Here is a 20,524-nt window from a genome sequence, read left to right on the forward strand (position 1 = left end):
TAAAGAAGTCCCGGTGCACCCACCTTTGCGCCCTTCAGTGTGTAGGGCTGTGTCAGCCGTCAGGTGGCGTTGCGGACGCACGTGTTTGCTGAAAAGAGAGCTCGGCCATTGAACTCTCGTGGAAGACGCTCACCGTTAACGAGCAGTTTTGAAGTTTTCGGTTTTTTTTGATGCCAGGGAGCATAATGTAGCCTAGTTTTATATGTCAGAATGTTCAGAGCTATCTTCTGCACATATTAAGCGCAGAAGCGAGGGCATAAAGGGCGCGGGAAGCGAGAAATTAATAATAAAAGAAACAGCACCTCGAACAAGAATTAACAATAATAATATTTGGTTTTTGGAGGAAAGGAAATGGCGCAGTATCTGTCTCATATATCCTTGGACACCTAAACCATAAAAGAAGGGATAAGGGAGGGAGTGAAAGAGGAAAGGAAAGAGGTGCCGTAGTGGAGGGCTCCAGAATAACTTCGACCACCTGGTCTTTCCTTACCTCCACCCAGTACACAAATGCACTAAGACAGAAAAAGAGCAAAGACAAATCAGCAACAAGTTCATGTTTAAGCAATTGCTGACAACTGTACAGTGATGACTCTTCACAAAAGTGCCTAGAAGGGTCGCTGGCAATAAACTAAAATTTCAACACCAAAGACACCATGTGCAAATGCACAAACAGCTTTTCTTTTGCTAAAACAAAACGTTCGTAACTTGCTGCATCCAGAACTGCACGACACAGTGCACCAAATCTTGTTGCGACAAGACCATTAAAAAACAAAAGGAAACCTGGAAAGTAATGAGAAACAGATTTCAACAGGTCGGCGCACATAGTTCACCTATCTGCGATGGGACACAACTGGCTATGGAAAGTCAACAATGAATTGTCACAAAACGAAAAAACAAAAATCTCGCCTAACAAAAACTTAACATCGAAATGCTTGTGCTCCACAGTTAAGAAGGAAGGCAACCCCTGAAGCAAATGTAAGGGGGCACTTCGAGAGCAGACAGCAAGGCTGAAGAAATGCAACACACAACACTCAACAGGCAGTGGGAGCCAGACGCACTAAGCGAACACTTGGGAGATGCAAATTACAAAAAGCTGGCTACAAATTACACAAATTTAGGTACCCTCGCTTATCACAGTGTCTGCCAAGAGAATCACACAAAATGCAACAGGTCCTGCTGTATTGGCGAGACCTATTCTAAACCTGTGAAACTTGTGAAATTCTAAACCAATGCTAAACATGTGAAACTGAATAGTAACCCTAGCTGCAGGACATTTTCCCATGTCTGGAACTAGCAGGCTCTCTTAGAAGATGATCAGTTCAGTTACAAGCAATGAAGACATGGCTACCACTTTATGTCCGTGATGAAGAAAAAAAGCTTGCTCTCTGATACTTTACAGCTACTATAACATTCTAGATCCGCATGACATGACGACCATGCAGGGTGATGCAGCATATTAAAACCAGCATAGCAAGCTAGATCAAACAGCAAACTGTGTGTCAAAAGTAACATTTCCAAATACAGGACAACACAGCTTGCAAATGAAAGTGACTGTTCGGAGTGAAATACAGAACTGCACTATGGTCAGGTGAGAAAATGAATCAGTGGAAACAAAAATCCTTGTCGGGACAAATTTTGCACTGCTGCATCAATTGGCTACTGTCCACTACAGTTATCAATAGCATGCTTCCAACAAAAAATGGCCAATTTCGTGACTACTCTCATGAAGCAAGTCTTAGTGCAAATCTAGCACACCAGTGCCATGCCTTTTGGTGTTTCTGTCAATGACTAATAGCATCACAACCATGCATTTCCAACAAGGTACAGCCAGCAACCGCCACGTTTTTCCAAAATTTGATATTTTGGGGTCTTTGTGAGAGCAATGCACAAACAACATAGTTTGCAGAATCATGTTGCAGAATATTGATGGAAGCTCAACTTTCACCCTTTGTGCAACAGAAAGCTGAACTGGCACATGCTACATATGGTGCAGCTGCATCACAATGTCTTTTTTTCTTAATTTGCCAAATCTGATGACCAAGTATTCAAAAAACTTCCTTGACACTGAGGTATGAATTCTACACTATGGGCTGTAACAGTTAAAAAAAAATGTGCAAGAAGACAGCACAATGCGCCCAGCATACATCGTGCACTACCTAAGCCTTCTTCCCATTCAGTTTTTGTATGGGCCAGGAAACATACCTGATACACATACACACACAAAAAACCTAGCAACAAGGAATGCAAACGTGTCACAGGAAAAGAAAAAAAAAAAACAGCTGCCCCTTCTGCAGAGCCTGCTTAGACAGGAAGTAAGAAAAAAAAAAAAAGTCACACCGTACTGCCAGAGTCTTGCTATAATCTGTTGGCCTTTCACACAGGCACCCTCAGCTCAATCGATAGCCGTCACAGCTTCTCCTCGGTACGGAGGCAGGGTCGAGTCGCCAAATCCATTGTGCTGATGCTGCAGCTGAAGCTCCTCTGCCTGCCGAGCGGAATTTGTGGGGGCGGCAGAGTTGTGGGACAATGCGCTTGCCAGGTGAACGTGCATTGCGAAGCGCTGTAGCTGAGATGCGAGCGCCTGCCGCTCGTGTGGAAGCAACAGCAGCATGGCAGAGTGGTATATGGCCTCGTCATTGCCCCCTTCGTCATCGCTGTCATCGTGCTTCCTGAGTGACACAATCAGCAGGTCCACCATCTCCGAAAGCAGCTTTGCCCTGCGCCAAAATGATTAAAAACGTCAATCCTCGCACTTGCACTCAGCATTTTTCACCATGTGCGCCTAGACACCACAACTGGAGGCCTTACCAGTCACGGACATGTTCGTTCAAATACAGTAGAATCTCGGTGATATGAATCTCACGAGGTCGAGAAAAAATTCGTATAATCTGAAATTTTGTTACATCCAAACGAACAAAATTTGTATGCAGAAGCATGAAAAATGCATTCACACAGATCTGTTTACGGCTGACGGGATTTATTCAGTGCAGTGCTGTGCAGTGACAGCTCGCTACATGCGGTGCGTACCACACGATTAGCTATCGCGACTTTGGCGATGTGCAGGCCACGCACGCACCGCCGCTCACTGTGCGTGGGCCACGCACCACGTGATTAGCGATCGAGACTCTGGCAATGTGCGGGCTGCGCACTAGCACTCAGTGCGTGCAGTCTGTACCACGCGATTAGTCATCACGACCTTGGCGATGTGCGGGCCGCGCACCGCGTGATTACCGATTGCGACATCGGCAATGTGTGGGCTGTGCATCGCTGCTCACTGCGCGATGCTTACCGCGTAATTAGAGATCGCGGCTCAGGCGTTCGTATGATCTGTAGAGGTGAGGAAGAGAGTTCGGAACATCCAAAATTCGGCACATTATGCATAATGCATTGTGGCCGGGGAATTTCGCGAATTCGTATCGTCGCGAAATTCGTATCAACAGTGTTCATATCACCGAGACTCTACTGTACCTGGGTATAACGAACCTCCAGATAGCATATATTACCAAGTTTCTCAATTCCCCAACACCGCCCCCACTGAAGCTTGTGCATTTTGAACTCCACGTAACGAAGGTGTTGCAGTTGATATTAACGTAACAAATTTGCTATGCCAACTACCACATTTACTCACGTAATGATCAATGGACAGACAAACAGGCAGGCAGACATTATGATACGAAATATCGACTCTCGTGAAAAGATCCCGTGACACTTTTTTTCACTGCGTAATGAAACCTCCCTCCAAAGTGATCTGAACTTTTATAGAAAAAAGTGGGTTCATTACGCAAGTAAATACAGCATCCATTAGCTCTTGCTGTGTTACTTGAAATTCGGCTGAACCACACAAATTCACCATGGGAGGCACACCTATGATTGCAATGAGCAAATGCAGTAGACACAACGCGCCATGTTCCAGCGCAACCGGCGCAATCCCCACCCCGCGCGAGGCCGCCGATGGTGGCTGTTGATAAGGAGCAAGCCTGCACCAGCCCACTCGCCACACGTGGTCGCAGATTGTGTCTGCTGATAAGCGGCGTCCCGATAACGCATTCGTGTTCTGCTCTTAATACGCATCGTCAAAGTTTTTTTTTTTTTACTTTTAACGGCACTCGGCGCTCAAGAGAGCGTCAATAGTTGATGGAAGGGCCACTGTTCGAATCGCGGTGGCACCCCCCCCTCAAAACCGCAGCGGCGCCGGGGTTTGTGGGTAGCCCAGTAGCTGATGGAAGGGCCGACGCCGCTCAGGCGTAATTTCTCTTTGGCTCTGATGCATTTGACTCCTGCTGCCCACCCCCGTTTCTCATGTTTTTAATGTAGTGCTTCGTCATTTGTCATTTGTGCTCCGGGTCCGGTAAGCAACCGGCGCTCGTACACGGCTCCGTTCAAGATAGCTGTCACTTTTTATGCCGTAGACACGAACTGCGCGGCGGGCCGCAAGTTCAACGTTTGCGACGGTTGATACAGGTGTGGCAGCTGCAGCGAGGCAAAATTTTCAGCTGTCGTGATATTGTGATGTGGCTGTTTGCGAAGTGCGGGATTTCGCTTCACGACGATGTTAGAACGACGAGCTGTGGGACTGCAGCAGCGATCACGACGGCAGCAAGTGAGGACGATGGCGCAAGTGTGGACGAGTAGTCCAGTGACTAATACATCTTTGTTTTGGAGCGCGCAGCAGCCGATAGAGGCTGGCGATCAGGGGAGGCCAAAGGATAGTGCTATCGCGTTCTATTATTAAAGGCCAAGCGTAAAAACGACCTCCAAGTTTTTTTGTTTTTTTTCAGAAATGTGATGTGAAGGGGTCGACTTACACTCAAGTTTACTTACAATCGTGTAAATACGGTACTCTATATGGTTATTCCATGGTAAGTGCATTAAGAAGGCAATGCCAAGGATTTTTACTGAGTCAGCTATTTCTAGAGGTATATGCCCAGGCGCGTATCGAGTGGCTTAGAAGAGTTTTCCCTTTGGCAAGTACAATATTACTGTATAAACTCGTGTAAAGCCCACACTTCTTTTTAAAATTTGGGTGTAAGTTTTGAAGGTGCGGCCCATACACAAATTAAAGAAAAAAGCTTATAACCATATTTTTTTTCCTTATCATCTAGTCCAAAATGGGGGGGTGCAGCCTATACACAGGTGCAGCGCTTACACGAGATTATACAGTATCTGTTTTGTTTGCATTAATTTTGAGGCAGTAAGCATCAACCTATGTCTTAATGTCAGCCAACATTTTATTAGCTTTTCAGAACTACCAGTGATGAAAACAGACCTATCATCCGCATGAGATACAAACTGCATGTTGCTGGTGCAGTGTACTATACCATTACTGAATTACAGAAAATAAAAGCAGCCCTAGACGCTTCTTTACGATACCCCAGATTTAAGAGTTCGTGTAGATCATTTAGACTAAATTATTTGATGTAGTATATGCGATCATGTATGTATAGCGTTATGTATTTGAGATGCTGGCACATTTTTTGTATTGATGCTGCCCACCTGCATGGTTTAGTTCCAAGACTGCAGCAATTGGCTAAATAATTAAAAAGTTATTCAATGAAATCATTCAATCGAAATGCACTGTGCCATCAAGAACACGTCAAGACACAGCAGACAGAATTCACTAATGTACACAACATTGATAGCCCCACAAACTGCTGATAGCGAGATTCTTGTGCACAATGTCAGGAGAGACCCTACCTCGGGAATTGGGAATTCGTTGGGGCCGGACTGATTCACCATAAGAATTCGTGTTGCCACATAAATGGGAGACGCATGGGAGTGCAAGGAATTTAACAAAACAATGGCCACACTCTGTCAAAATGGAGAAAAAAAAAACGCTCTTACATGAGTACGCATGGTATATCTACACTCAAGGTTTCAGGTCTCTCTGAACGTTTTATAAGAGAAGAAGAGGGGACTAGAGATTGCACCCACCACTTCCGCTGTATCTCATTGCAGACAGTCTGGCTGGCATCCTGGCACTGGAAATGGTGTTCCGCTCTAACGACAATGGCACACGCCACACGCAGGGCAAACTGAAACAAACCATTAGAGGGAAATACATGCATGTGAAAACCAAAGTACATGCAATGGCAACAGTGGAAGCGAAATGCGACTCCTTGGTGCAACAGTGCAAAGCCTCTCACACAACTGTGGCCGCAGGACACTACGGTGAGGCTTTGTTGTGGACTGATCAATTATTTCCAGCTGCTGCAACTGATCGGTATGTACAGTAAAACCTCAATAATTCCAACTCGGTTAATTAAAAATCCCGGATAATTCGAAGAATTTCTGCGGTCCTGTGACTTCTTATGCGAATTTGACCGGATAATTCAAAGTAGAGGCCTGCACCCAATTAATTCGAAGATCTGGGCTGCTACAGGCAAGTCTCAGATTCCGATTTCGCGGAAAACTGGTGAAACAATGGCCTCTTGGAGTCGCAAGGCGGTGCCACAGAGCACATGAGCCAGTTCATGATCATAATATAGCTTGTGGACTGCAGAAACGCGCCTGCGCTACAGCTGCAGACCGATTTTTCGGACTCAAATAATTCGGACTTCAGAGTCACGCGCCTCATAGAAACATGTACATTTTCACGACTGATATTTAAGACTTTGTGGGGTCTAGAAGTTCAATTTCTTGGACTAAAACAGATGCCAGCAATACTGTGAAGATCGTTTTTCAACTGAAAGTTTGTTATTTCAACCTAGTATAGACACGCGGGCATCGCTGTCACAACTAACTCGTTCCTTGTCACCGTGAAAGGAGACATCTCAAATTTAAATGGAATCGCGGGCAGGGGGAGTTGACAGAGTGAATCGGACAGACTGGCTTCGATAGGCTTGGCCATTTACGCTCAAACTAACTACAGCAACCAACACATAGATAACCAAATTACTACAGTATACAGTGCATACCCTTCAATAATCCATGACGCTTCAACCAGTGAAACTATTTTTCAATTTAAAAAGAAAATGGAGTTGCTATTTTCACTTGTTCCTGATGTACCACATACTTATGACATGTAGTGTTGACCCTAGCCCCATTATATTTTCTTTTTGTGTCGCGAATTGTAGCGCTACTGCTGTATTTTCTGTGTTTATAATGACATGTGTCTTAATGCCTAACCATGACAAAACATAAATTGATGGCATTTGATTTTTTTATTTGTTTTTTGAGCAAACTGGATTTGTCTATCCTTCTGCCAATGATGTGTAACTCTGGGTGAGGCCTCGTCAGGAAGTATGCTATTAACTTTCCTTGTGCCTCATCCCGTGGGCATGTACTGCTTCATGTCCAAATAAACTGATTTGATTTGATGATTTGTTCTCTATCCTTGCCATTCGAGATAATGAAACACTTTTTCCGTTGCCATCGAGATGGCCTACAAAAAGAGCGCAATCGCATTGAAAATGGTGCAACGAGACAGCGGGACAGCTGCAGCGTCCACTGCGGCTTGGACGGCACCACCCCTCAGCGCGGGGCAGCTAACGCGGTAGAGGGGGGGGGGAGAGAAGTGCATTCGGAGGCGCTGGCTTCCGCTCATGTCTTCCCGTTGGTTACCTTTCTCTGTCTTTGTGAGCTTCGTTGCCCCATGCGAACTGACTGTTCTTGCTTCGTGCGGCGGGTGCATTCGTTCGTGGTATGACTTGCGGCCGCGTCGCACTTTCTGGTATCGTGACATGAGAGGGCGCAGAGTTGATGAATACATGACTATGGCTCACATACAGTCCAATATTATCACTTGTAGACGGAACATGGGGAACGCCGATTTTCTCAAGATTTTGAAAGCTGGTTTTTCAAAAAAAATTTATTTGTTTGAACTTCATGAATTTTTCGGCCTGTTCGATTATTCGGATCATTTTCTGGCTCCTGCCGAGTGCGAAAAATCGGTCAGTGACTGTAGTCCCGCGACACGACCCTTCTTGCTCCGTGCCTGCGACAGGTTGACTGCGCTTAACGCTGGCCTGCGCAGTTGTGTGTCAGATATGGTTACCGGAATGTCCAATTACTTTATTACCATCGCACGTAAGTTAATCTTTCTTCTGAAAAATAACCATCCGACATTGGGGGTCGGCCTGAGGTAGTTTTGGACGAGCAGCGGGTAGGACACGCCCGGTGCCAGCGTCCTTTTACGGCATGATGCATGGAGCTCCAGGCATAAATAAAAAAGCCATTAATTCGCATGCAAGTCAGTTCTGCTAACGAAAACTATAATTGTGTACCAATTACATGGTTCATTCGTGCTGGTGAAAGCACGAATGAACCACGAGAGCGAACTTTCGATAATCTGAGAAGTGCGTCACACTGGAGTCCAAACCTACGGACTGTTTGCTGTTCGGTTTGCTGCTATAGTCAGTCGGGCCGCACGCGAGTATAGAAGACAGGACAGAGAGCAACATTTTTTGGCTCTTTCCGTGTACCGTGAACCGCCAGTACACTTGTGCATTGGTGGCTCACTGTACGATCACCACCAGCTTCAGACTGCTGTCCTAGTGATCACACCGTTAAGCATTCACTGATTTCAGTTGCACATGCGCCGTAATTCCAATCCATGGGAAAGTACAAAACAAAGTGTGGCGGCAGGACAGTGAAGGAGGCATGCGGAGGGGGGGTGATTTGTAACTCGAGTGAACTTTCTTTTTTTGTTGGCCAGCAGGGGTTGGAGCGTAGATTTTTATGTGACAGTATGTGGTCATTGCAAAGCTTGTCCCATCGCGGTGCTCGGTTAATTCAAATATTTTGCAAGGTCTCAATGATTTCGAATTAACAAGATTTTACAGGATACTCCATCTCAGTAGTTCCTTGCAGCACTACCAAAGCTGCGATGAGTGCAGAGGTGACATTCTGACGCTGCAGAATGTAGCACCAGTGCAAAATGGGCATATGGGATAGCGTACGGTAAAAAAATTGCATGCTTTGTAGTGTATGAGTGATAAATGCTATTTCAAATCAAGCCTTACTGTGCGCTCGCAGTACGTATGCAATTTCCAGAGTTCAGAGTGTGTGGCTCTTGTGTATGCCAACATATCATTTCCAAAATGGTGGCACCCTTTACAGTAGGACCCCATGCTTTGGACTGGATTCGTCGCTGTTACTGTCATTTTCAGCCTCAAGTCGTGCCTATTCTGTCACGTTTCCTCAGGGTGATGCATTGAATCCATGCTTCGCACCAAGTGCACCGTCTCTGTCGAGGTGTTTCTGACCGTTCACAGCTGCTGCTCTGGTATGTACTTAAGGCTCAGAGCGTCTGTTGGTCAACCATTCGTTCCCACTAGGCCACTGTGGCAGGTTGAGCTGCTGCCAAACTGCTCACCCTGCTGGGGAAAGCGGCATCTGGGTTCATGAGCAGGCTGGCCGCCAGCTGGATGAGATCGTTGAGGGAGGCATGCTCAATGATGGCCACTGCATTCAGCAGCCCCTGCTCGAGCGTGCCATCCTGGCGGTCCTTGCGCTGCAGCCATGACAGGTGGCGCAGCAGGGCAGCCAGCGTTGTCACCTGGTGCTCCTACATACAGCAAGGAGGAATGAGTTTTTTTTTTTTTTACTGCCAACTTGCAAGCAAATAACACGAGCCTTCCTAAGCAAACGGGGCGACTGGGCCAGCAACACAAGCTAGCAAGATACACAGGCAACAGAACGGCAATGAACAATAGAGAAACACTGAACTAGAAGGCATGCAAGTCAAAATCTCGAAAGAAAAGCAGCAAAAGCAGCTTGTAAGTACAAGCAGCAACAGGAACAGTCTACAACTACCTGAACAGATGTTCCAATTTCTGTTATGGGGTCAAAGCAAAACATGAGCCAGTTATATATTTTAGTAACACAGTCAAACCTTGTTACAACGAACACCGATATTACGAATCATTGGCTATATCGAACTGTTGCTAAATATTTTCAACAAACACATGCATTTCTTACTCAATGTATATCGAACTGTCCAGTGCCAATCTGTGCCCAGTTGGATGGCAGGCGGCAGGCTGTGAAGCACTACACGGGTGACTGGTGGTGGAGCCGCAAGTGTTCGCATTACGGTTCACATTTAACTTGCTTTGCTAACAGCACCATAGAAGATACACTGGCGAGAGATGCTGGTATCCAGGCAGTCGACACCCGTTTGCGCCCGATGACAGTGACCCGGAACCAGCGACACGGTAGGTTGTTGTAGCTTGCTCACGTTGACTATCACAGAGAGGAGGTGGTGAAAACGGTGATAGCTTTCACCCTGGTGCTCGATTTTTTTACACGACGCCGCTGTAATGTGAGGAAGCCATCCTAGCTGGCATATCTGCCGCAGCCTCCGCGTGCGGCGGTGCTGTGCAGCGAAGCCGACTTACTAAAGTTACTTGTTCGACTTTTTTTTTTTTGCGGCCTCCACAATCACCGCGAGCGGCTTCCAAACGGCGTCAAAACTAAGGAAAAGGTCTCCCACAGTTGCCATTTTTTTGCTGACTAAAACTCATTTTATAATACGAACTTCAACTATATATAGAACTATTTTACGATTTTTTACCAATTCGTTATAACGAGGTTTCACTGATGATATCACTGAGGTTTTGCAACTCCTCATGCTGGCAAACCACAACAAAAATGAACAAACATCAAATAGACATGTAAAGACTCCAGTAGAATCCCTCTATAATAATGCCAGTCAGACAAGCAAAAGTGTTTACTACATCAGCGTTTTCACTACATCACTTCTAGGTGATGCCATGGCTCCAAGGGTGGGGTTTGGGAATAGAAGTACTTTCCAGTTGGGTACAGTACAGTTGAACCTCATTATAAGGAACCCTGAAACAGCAACTCAGTGGATAAAACAGAGTTACTTGAAAATTGTTTGAACTGCTACAGTTTGCTGCACCATCTACGAGCAGCAAGAGAAACTGGAACCACGAGCTGGTCGGCACACGATTGAAGAGTCATTTCTTAATACCAGCCACTGGGGTGCTCAAAAGGGCAGCTCAAGGCAGGCTCCAAGTGAAACTGTTAGCTCACACAAACATAGTTTCCACTGTTTCGGCCTATTTGCGAGTTCCTGAACTGGGCAAAACTGGTGGTGACTAAGCGCAAGGCGGTATCTTTGAACCCACCTCCGCTTTTGTCACTGAGAATTTATTATTATTATTTTTTTAAGCGTTAGCTTGCAATCCTCCGTGCAATCCTGTCGGCAGCAGTGCAGATCTTGGCAGCACGCCAAGATGCCGAGTGCCGATAATTACAGCACACTATCATTCAATGGGAGCTTCGACGGGGTGGCTCGCATGGCGAGCTTGGCAGGGTGCCAAGACACTGTGCGCCTCTGACAGAAGCTACACACATGAGGGAATACATGGGTGTTTTCTGTTTTTTTGCCTGTCCAGATATATTGATAATCGGTTATAACGATCAAATTTTTGTTTTTCCAATACTATTATAAGCGGTTTGCGCTGTAGCTTCCCGATTTCGTCACATTTACTTTCAATTATCACACCATAATCTGCTTTCACACAAGTCTTGTGGAAGTACTGCAGCACTTCCTGCATTTCTCTCAAGGTGGCACAGTGACACTGCTTCCACAGAAAGAAAAAAAAAGCATGCTGAAACACCACTTTTGTTTACACCCTCATCGTCCTTAACTTTGTGGTATTAAGATTTGATCTAGTTATAGGAAGCCTAGGAAATAAACTTACAGCCTTCAGCAAGGGAAGCACCCGAAGCACTAAGGAGCGCCCTTTGCGCACGCCCACCAGTTGAACGAAGCGCTCTTCCGATGGCTGTACTTCTGTGAACAGTTTCTGCGCTATCTCTGCCCTGCGCTCCAACGAACAGTTGTTGTCTTCGTGTTCCAGGACTGCTGAGTAAAGCTGAAAGACATTGGACAGGAAAAGTGCAATAAGCACGAGACAAATCTCATGCATCACAGGCTTGTTTCATAATTTCACTAATCCACATGCACCCGAAAGAAGTAAAAAAAAAACTAAATAACAGATACCTTTTCTATGTCAAGCAGAAGCTGGCGGAACCACAGCAAATCTCGGTCAGGAGGGACCTTGCGGTCATCTTCTTCCGAGAGCCGTTGAACGCCCATATCAAGGATCTTGCGTGGGTAGTTAACACTCACCACTTGCAGCTTCCCCAGTGATCGCTCAAACTGGACTGCAAATATGCAAAAGACGCGCACGCACAAGATTCCCTAATAAGCACTGCCACAGAGCTCCACACTGGTACTTTTGTAATACGAGGTCCATCCCTCCTTCCCAGTTACCACACTTTCCTTTTCTTGCTATGGGGCCTCACATTACTAAATGCACATGTACTGCAGTCAAATATCACATTACTCTCTGTCAAAGAGTCAAAACATGTCCAAGAAAATTCCATGCAAGGATAAAGCACTTCCATCCAGTTCCTTTTCAGTGAAATGTTCAGTGTTTCACTGAACAGCGTTGCATTGCACTGTGGAGTAGCCCAAAGCACTGTGCACAAACAACTAATTTTTATTTTTTGGGTGCCCGGAAAGTTCAGCACGGAGAGTTCTGCAAGTCTGAATACTAATTTTTGGCATAGTAAGACACAAAACATATATTCTAGATTTATTACTCTTCCATTTTCTGTTTACATATCTTTAATATTTTTAGTGATATTTTGTTTGAATCTCTCAAATTTTGCCACTCAATACATTTTTTTCTGTCGTAAGCAACAGTTTTTTTCTATGTATCTTTGAAAAGAGATTTCTATTAGCTACACTAGGATGTTCTACAATTAAAAAAAAGTTTTAAATTAATGGGTGAAAATAATTTTTGAGCACAGCAACCTGAAATTGACTGTTTCCCCTGGGTAAGGAAAGAGTTAAGTACAGTCGATGCCGGATATATCAAACTCGAAGAGGATCATGAAAAAGTTCGATATATCGATAATTCGAAATATAACATACGCCTATCAGATCGTTATTTTAAAATTGCGCACATCTCGGACAATTTACCCACGATCGTGACAAGTGGGAACTTACTGATTTGCTCCTCCAAAGTCCACAAAAAACGAAAGCACAGCTCCACGACCACCACACTTTATTTCGCAAGAAAAATGTCAGTGAGCTTAGCTTGCCTCTTCTTCTCCACCAGAAAGTCCATTAAGCTGTCCTCAAGCTTGTTGACGGTATCCAAGTAAAAAGTCCAGTGCCTTCCATTGTGCCACAACAGCGACGAATAACACTGAATGCAGATGCAAGCTCAGCCACAGTGCATGGCAGCAGAGTCTCTTTGCCTGCATCTTCGCCACTGCTCAGGTCCGCTTCCTCAGTACCTATGATGTCAGCTACAATCTCAGCATCAGCATGATCCACAACGGCTTGCATGTCGTCGTCAGCACTGACAAAATCTTGTGTTGTTACGGTGTCTAGGACGGCGCCTGCGAAAGCTGAGAGCTCATGAATCTCGCTGTACAGGCATCCAAGGCCGTCGTCTTCTGTGTCCAGACACTTTTCTGAAGCCACCACAAACCTTGCTTTGCGGAAGCAGTTCACGACTGTGCTTTGCTTCATGTCATTCCAGGCACCAGCCAGCATCTGTATGGCTCCGAGAAGGTTCACCTTGAGTTCGATCCTCAAACGAAGGTTGATTAGAAGCTTTTGCACCAGTTGCCATCTGTAACCAACTGCTTTCACTATGCCCTGATCGAGAGGTTGAAGCTTCGCTGTTGTATTTGACGGCAGAAATTTGATGATGATCTGCTTCAACTGGCAGACGACATGACGGGCAGAAGAGTTGTCGAGAAGACAAACATTGCGGCCTGACTTCTTCTGTTCGGCACCCCACGTTCAGAGCCACTCGGTGAAAATAACGCGTGTCATCCAAGCCTTCTTAGTAAATGCGTATCAAACCAGGAGCGTGGTGACCTGCTTTTGCCGATAACCAGTGGCAGCAGTTTGCATGACCCATCCATATTTGCAGCGAGCAAACTCGAGACATACACTTTGCTCTTCTTTCCACCATGGCGTGCACTGCCTTTCAGGTGTAGAGTCTATTTGGCGGCATTTGCTAAAACAATGCTGTCTTATCTGCGCTGAATATTTGCGATGGTGAAAAGCTATCGCAAATCTCTGGCCACTCTTCGGGTAACCACTTAACCGTGTCAATGCTCCTGGTCTCCTCGCTTTCACCTGAGAGTGTCTTTCTGACAATGCTGTAGCGACCCTTAAAACGCTGCTGCCAACCAGTGCCACCAGTGAAGCTCTCTTCTCTGAAGGCTACAGCAAACCATTTCGCTTTCTCCATGAGCATCGGGCCGTCAACAGGAATGTTTCTGGCATGTGTCTCTAAAAACCAGGCGTACAAAGCTTTCTCGACCTTTTCGCATACGACAAGCTCCAGGGCGACTAAATTGCGGTGCCTTCAGCTTACGTCGGGTTTGTTCTTCAGGATTGTACTAAGTGTGTTGCGAGCAATTCTGAACGCATTGGCGACCAACGACTTTTTCTCGCCGGCCTCCACCTGTCGAATGATGTCCGCCTTAGTTGCCAAGTCCAAATTCTTGCATTTTTTCGCGTTCATAGCTCCCAATAACACGATCAAAGCGAAACGAAAACACAAGGCACTGCACAAGTCACATGCAAACTCACATTGGCCCCGTGAACAAAGTGAAAAGAACAACCACTGCATCGTAACACACCAGTCACATGCCTAAGCAGCACCAACAGCAGTGAAAGCTAAAATGGCTAAAACATTGGTGACCGTTAGCTGACGTCCCATGTTTTGGCTACGCCAGCAGAGTCAGCCAACCAGCATGCAGAAATCAGGTGCCTCCAGGCCTGCGCGGTTTCCCTCTTCCGAGTCCTTTACATGACCCTTATGGCCATTCCAATTCCTGTTCACATCCCACGAAGTTCTCATCACGTGGCCCTTACTTGTGCAGCTCCGAACGAACACGTTCAAGGCTAGCGCTGCGCAAGAGATGAGATTTCGGGAAGATCATGAACTCCATTAGGAGAAGCCCAATTGCAGGGATGCACAGCAACGGGAGAAGCTCACTTCCAGGGTGGGTAGTATATTGGGAGAAGCGCACTTGTGGGGGCGTGGCGTGGCACAGAGTTCGATATATCAAATATGGGGTGAACGGAAGTTCAATAAACACAAACAAATTTGCAATACTTTTGCATGGGATTCCCAAGGAAATTTTACAACTATTTGATATAGGCAATAATTCGATATATCCGGGATCAGCTGTAGTTTATTTAGGCAGACGTCCAGTGGTTGCAGCACGGATGTCATCCCCCCTCGAATAACAGCAAGGTATGCTTTTCTCCAGCTTCTTCCCCTTGGGGGTCAGGTGATGACGAAACAAATCCAACACCAGGATTGAAATTAGGTTTTATTCATACCCAGTGGTCCTAATGCGGACTTCTGGGGCACCTACATTGTGCAAGCCGCGACCATTGGCATGTCGCAGGCCACACGGCAGTCTAGTTGGCATTGCTAATACCGTATCTACTCGTGTATAACCCGCACCCCTAACTTTGAACTCCGAAAAAAAAAAAAAAAGACATTACGTATAACCCGCACGTTTACCTGAAGAAAAAAAAAAAATGTGCACTAGAAAGATACAGCTGCACACTAGTGATCATTTCGTTTTCAGAACTATTATTCAGACGACCACCACCACGTCACTCGTTATCCCAATCTCAATCGTTGCCGCTCTCACTGCTGCCATCCGAGGCTTCATCGTCACTCTCAAACACGTAAGTCGTCCTTGGAACCATTAGAGCTGCTACTGATTGTATTTTTTAAAGCTTTTACGCACCAAGTCGACCGGTACCACTTTCCATGCATTTATGATCCACTGGCACAGCAATAGAATATCGGGCCTTCGCACGCGCCCCGCCGGTGTGAGGGCGTAAAGGCCGTCGGCCATCCACTGGGCACACAGCCGCTTCACGTGCGCCTTGACTGGCTTGTTCAGGCATGCGTCGAGTGGCTGTAGCATGAACGTCATGCCGACAGGTGTTATAACGAGGTCAGTGCCGGTCTCGACAAGGTGAGCATTCACCGCATCAGTGCAGTGGCCTTGGAAGGAATCCAGTACGAGCATCGACAGGCGTGCCAGCAAGGCACTAGGCTCAACAATGCTGGCTGAATAAAGCGTGGCCAATGGCATGGGAAAGGATAAACAGACTATGAATGTGGATTTGGCTATGCCTTTCGTTAGCCCCTCATCAGCTTGACAAGCGTCGATGATAGGGATGGTGGACTACACAGGGGAGGCTGCCGCGCATTGCTGTAAAGCCAATTTTCGGGGTGTGGCCCATAGATGCGATTTGTGAAAAAAAAAATTTTTCTTTAAGTAGAAACACACCAATCAGGAAGTCAGCGGCATTTATTCTACGTTCAATCGCCACTCGCGGTGTATCCCGACTCCGAGCTGGTGCTGTGCTCCAGTGCACGTTCATCCCACAAAAAGTCGCGCAGCACGTCCGCTGTCAACACGTAGCCGTAGTTCCGCGGTTCCATCACTTAGCAGAGCAGCTCTTCTTCCAGTTCGGGAAACTTGTCTGGCTTGCCTCGGAAAGCGCGCTTTTTGCAGCTTGTGTTCCTCAATGCATCCTTTTGGTTGCACCATCGCCAGACGCGCTTCTCGGCCGCGTCTAATTTCCTGCCCGCCGCATGCTTGCCGTATTCGACAGCGAACTCCCAGCCGTGTAGCAATTAAGGTGCTTGCCCATCATGCTAAAACTGCAACGCTCGACGGCAGCACGCGAAAACCACAACTACAATGAACCACAACTCTCGTGCCTTTGACGGCCGCAAAATGCTGAAGCTGGTGATATTGATGCCGATATGGATAGTGGGAGCTGGCGGGAGCTCGCAGCAGAGGAAAAAGTTGACGATGATCATGAGACGCGGCCTCTGGCGCCATCCATGGGCGGCACCTGAAAGCTCCTGTGCACATGCGTCGCCTCCGCGATCAAGCGCACCTTTGCTCGCAGCCGGAGCTAATCGCGGAGGCCACGGTGCATTTCGAAGGCTATTCCCATGTGGGTCGTGCAGACAGTTTGGGTGAAGCCCCTACACGGATATTATTTTTTGCTAATATTTCCTTCTGGAAAACAGGGTGCGGCCCATACACGGGTGTGGCCCTTGAATGCGTTTATACAGTATAACGTGAGAATAGACTTCAAGAGAAAAGTTTTGAAAAAAAAATTGTGTTACATTCGAGTAAATAAGTTATGTTTGTGTCCGCACTCTGCCACCACTCCAACACACTTCCCAGTGTTACCCAGCCAGAGACCAGCAAAGTAGCATTCAGAGCCCTGAGCACCTTAGTGGGAGAAGTAAGGGGAATGGAAGTGAAATGAGGCCATCGCACTTACTTGGTGTGTAGCTCTTTGATTCTGTGCGGACGCGCTCTGGCCGAATGAACCTCAGTTTGTCGCCGTCCCCACCATCCATACCGGGAGATTCTCTTCGCTCTGCTTTCTTCTTGGCAAACATCTAAAAAGTTGGCAGAAAGGTAGGCATGCTCGGAACTTGTCTCTTGTAGTATACTGCTGCTCTCAAACATTCCTGCACAGTCCACTTCAGGAAATTATGAAGAAATGCTGCATAATGACCATGTTCATTATTGGTAGACTTTGCCATAGTGGCCGGATGATGCACCACACAACAGGTGGCTTTTGCACCAGACTCTGTACATCACTTTTTTTTTTTTGTGTGTGGATTTAACGGCCTAAAGCAATTCAGGCTATGAGGGACACCGTAGTGAAGGGCTCCGGAAATTTCGACCACCTGGGGTTCTTTAATGTGCACCAACATCACACAGTACACAGGACTTTAGAATTTCGCCTCAATTGAAATTCGACCGCCATGGCTGGGATTGAACCCGCATCTTTTTGGTCAGCAGTCGAGCGCCATAACCACTGAGCTACCGTGGCACTACAATTACAAGCACAAAACGACAAAGAGACAAAGGACAGGCGTGAAATACGTTACTGAACGACATGTGTAGGTCACCAACAGCCACAAAGTTAGCTTCTAAAAATAGAAAAAAGGAAAGCAGTCACCACCCACCACATAATAGTAATCGTCCACCTCCGGGTTCTCAGGCTGCACCTGCAGCAGTTGAATCTTGATAAGCCAATCCTTTTCCTTCTGGGTCATAAGTCCTGCATAGGGGTCATCCGAATGCTCACTTCCAGCACCTGGAAGGGAAAAAAAGGTAACTTCGTCACAAGCAAATGCCCAGCATCACTGAGGGAGCAGTCACACTGGCGAGTGGTGGAGCCAGCGCTCCAGTTGATTCCATTTTCTGCCTCCGAGTCGAATGCACCACAAGTAGCATTCTCAACCTGGTCACACCGGGTTTGCCCCAAAACACACTGAACCCGTGCTACAGGTAACTAAGCTGCATTCTGGCCAGGAGATATGCGCATATGAGCGTCTACGTGCACAAATCAGGTTCCCCATGTTTGAAAATTTACACAGGCTATGTTGAATGAGTGGAAAATGTGTGGGCACTAACACACAGCTATATCTGTTGAAAGTTTGAAGTTGAAAGTGCAAGTTTCAACTAGAACCAGCCAGGCAGGGCTCTGAATTCTCCAAGCCACCCATATCCACTACTATACTCCTACCATGTTATCACACAGATAACATTATTGTGTCCGAACAGCTGTCACAGTTTTCAGTTATTCCTTCCAGACACGTTTATGTTCTACTACAGCAGAACCCCTCTATAGTAAAGTAGCTCGGACCAGCAAAAATCTTTTAACATATCAAGGTCTTTAGTATATCAGTTATTGGGGATGGCATGTCTCTGACTATGCTTTCTAGCTGCTTACTAAGCATGAAGTGTTAGTTTATAAAAGACTAAAATACCTTACTACCTGCTCTTACCACCCCTTTATGTGATAATATTATCAAGTTTTCGACATCATTCAAGTCCTGTTGACGTACCACATTTACACGAATACAACGTGGCTGTAGAAATAAAGCGATTTTGATTCCATGTGAAAAACAAAGCTTTACATGATCACGGCGTCGTCATCTGTGGCTTTGGCACCATTTAAGAAGCAGTAGTTAAGAAACGTGCACGACAAAGTCAAGCGGCCCACGCCGCCTTCTTTCTACCTTCAATGCCAGCTTTACTTTTTCCGTGCGCGCCTCGCGCTTTGCCTTATGGCCTCAAGGTCTTCAAAAAGTTGGCTTCTCCACGCGGCTCTCAAGCTGGGTGGCGAAGCCACCTTAATGAGCATATTCGATATCTGTCTTGCGATCCTAGACATTGCGCGTGCCGCGATGTCGTCATTCTGCGGAAAGCACATCGCCACGGCCAAACGCTCTTTACTATAGCCGCTTCTTCGAAAAGAATCATTATAACAAAAAAAAAAATGCACAGTCGTCTATGGAAGGTGAAATGGGATCACAGCTTCACTTTACCATATCCAAATTTTAATACAACCGAGTTTACTATAGGGGTTCTACTGTAAGGAGAAACATCTGGAAATTTGTGTGCCTATGTTTGGAACCCCTATTTTACAAAAAAAAAACATGAATAGCTCAAAAATACTCACGCATGGTGCACACTTCCGCACTCACAGAATTGCAGCCCTATTTGTCAAAGAACATACTTATGGCGAATTAATAACCTTCTTTATCTCCTGAAGCAGTTTCCACAATAAAAACTCACCCACAGTATCCTTTAGTAAAAAATTTAACCGCGTGAGAGAAGAAAAATGTTACAGCATCACACAGTACTTCCAAAGTACACTGTACAACTTCACGATATCAATCTTTTTTATTTTTGAAAACAGATTCCTTTTCTCCTTACGAAATTTCAAATGTAGCCAGCATCACTAGCTTCATGAGGACAGCTCTAATGCTTTGAAAAAGGTCCGAAAAGTAATGTCCACAATTGTAAACAAAATACCACAAGGGGTTACAGGCATAGGTGCTGCAAAAGTGATGAAAGGTGGCCAAAGGTGGCCCACAAGAAAACACTCACCTGAACAAGAAGAGCTGCTGCCCCTGTGGTCGAGGTTTCCGTACAGCTGTGGCCGCAGGTATGAGTGGTGGGGGGGAAGATGGTGGGGGCTTCCAAACACCGTCTGGTAGGCATGCTGCTGGTAGTGTGGGTTGTTTGGTGATGCAAAGCGAACCTGGTTTCTGAAAGCAGTCAACCATTTCACACCTGTACTCCAAGAAAAACTGCCCTGCAGAAGGGAAAAATTTGTTTCCTGCCCAACTCTAACCACAACGGCAACTTGCCTAGTTTCAAGAGGAAGCTGTGCCATGTCTGAGCATTTTTTTTGTGCTTCTGCAACTACCGGAGGAGGAACTGAGCTGGATACCAGAGTGACCTCACGGCTGCAATTTTGTGACAGGCTCATTTTCTTTTTAAACTTTTTTTTCTGCCTCACTGATTCGTGCAGACCAGATTTGTTTGCTACAATGCCAACTAAATGTGGCCAGCCTGTGCCATGTAGGCTATGCTATTAGTAAACAAGATGGATACGAGAAACACGTACACATCTGTGCCCATTTTTATCACCCCAAGGAACAAG

General features: G+C 46.2%; 1 protein-coding gene across 2 annotated transcripts in view; it reads right to left on the reverse strand.

The window, feature by feature from the left end:
* Positions 1–539: 539 nt before the first annotated feature.
* Positions 540–20,524, reverse strand: part of Patr-1 (Protein associated with topo II related - 1) — a 54,497-nt gene continuing 34,512 nt past the window's right edge. For both annotated transcript variants that reach the window (XM_077638122.1, XM_077638121.1), the window contains 8 exons: positions 19,966–20,126; positions 18,033–18,163; positions 17,336–17,456; positions 11,969–12,132; positions 11,667–11,840; positions 9,314–9,505; positions 5,932–6,032; positions 540–2,717 (listed from right to left, as the gene is read on the reverse strand). In XM_077638122.1, coding sequence (XP_077494248.1) covers positions 2,393–2,717; positions 5,932–6,032; positions 9,314–9,505; positions 11,667–11,840; positions 11,969–12,132; positions 17,336–17,456; positions 18,033–18,163; positions 19,966–20,126 — 1,369 coding nt within the window. In that variant the 3' untranslated portion in view covers positions 540–2,392. The remainder of the gene's footprint in view (positions 2,718–5,931; positions 6,033–9,313; positions 9,506–11,666; positions 11,841–11,968; positions 12,133–17,335; positions 17,457–18,032; positions 18,164–19,965; positions 20,127–20,524) is intronic.

This window comes from Amblyomma americanum, chromosome 9, assembly GCF_052857255.1.
Source record: "Amblyomma americanum isolate KBUSLIRL-KWMA chromosome 9, ASM5285725v1, whole genome shotgun sequence".
In the NCBI taxonomy this organism is placed as follows: Eukaryota; Metazoa; Arthropoda; class Arachnida; order Ixodida; family Ixodidae; genus Amblyomma; species Amblyomma americanum.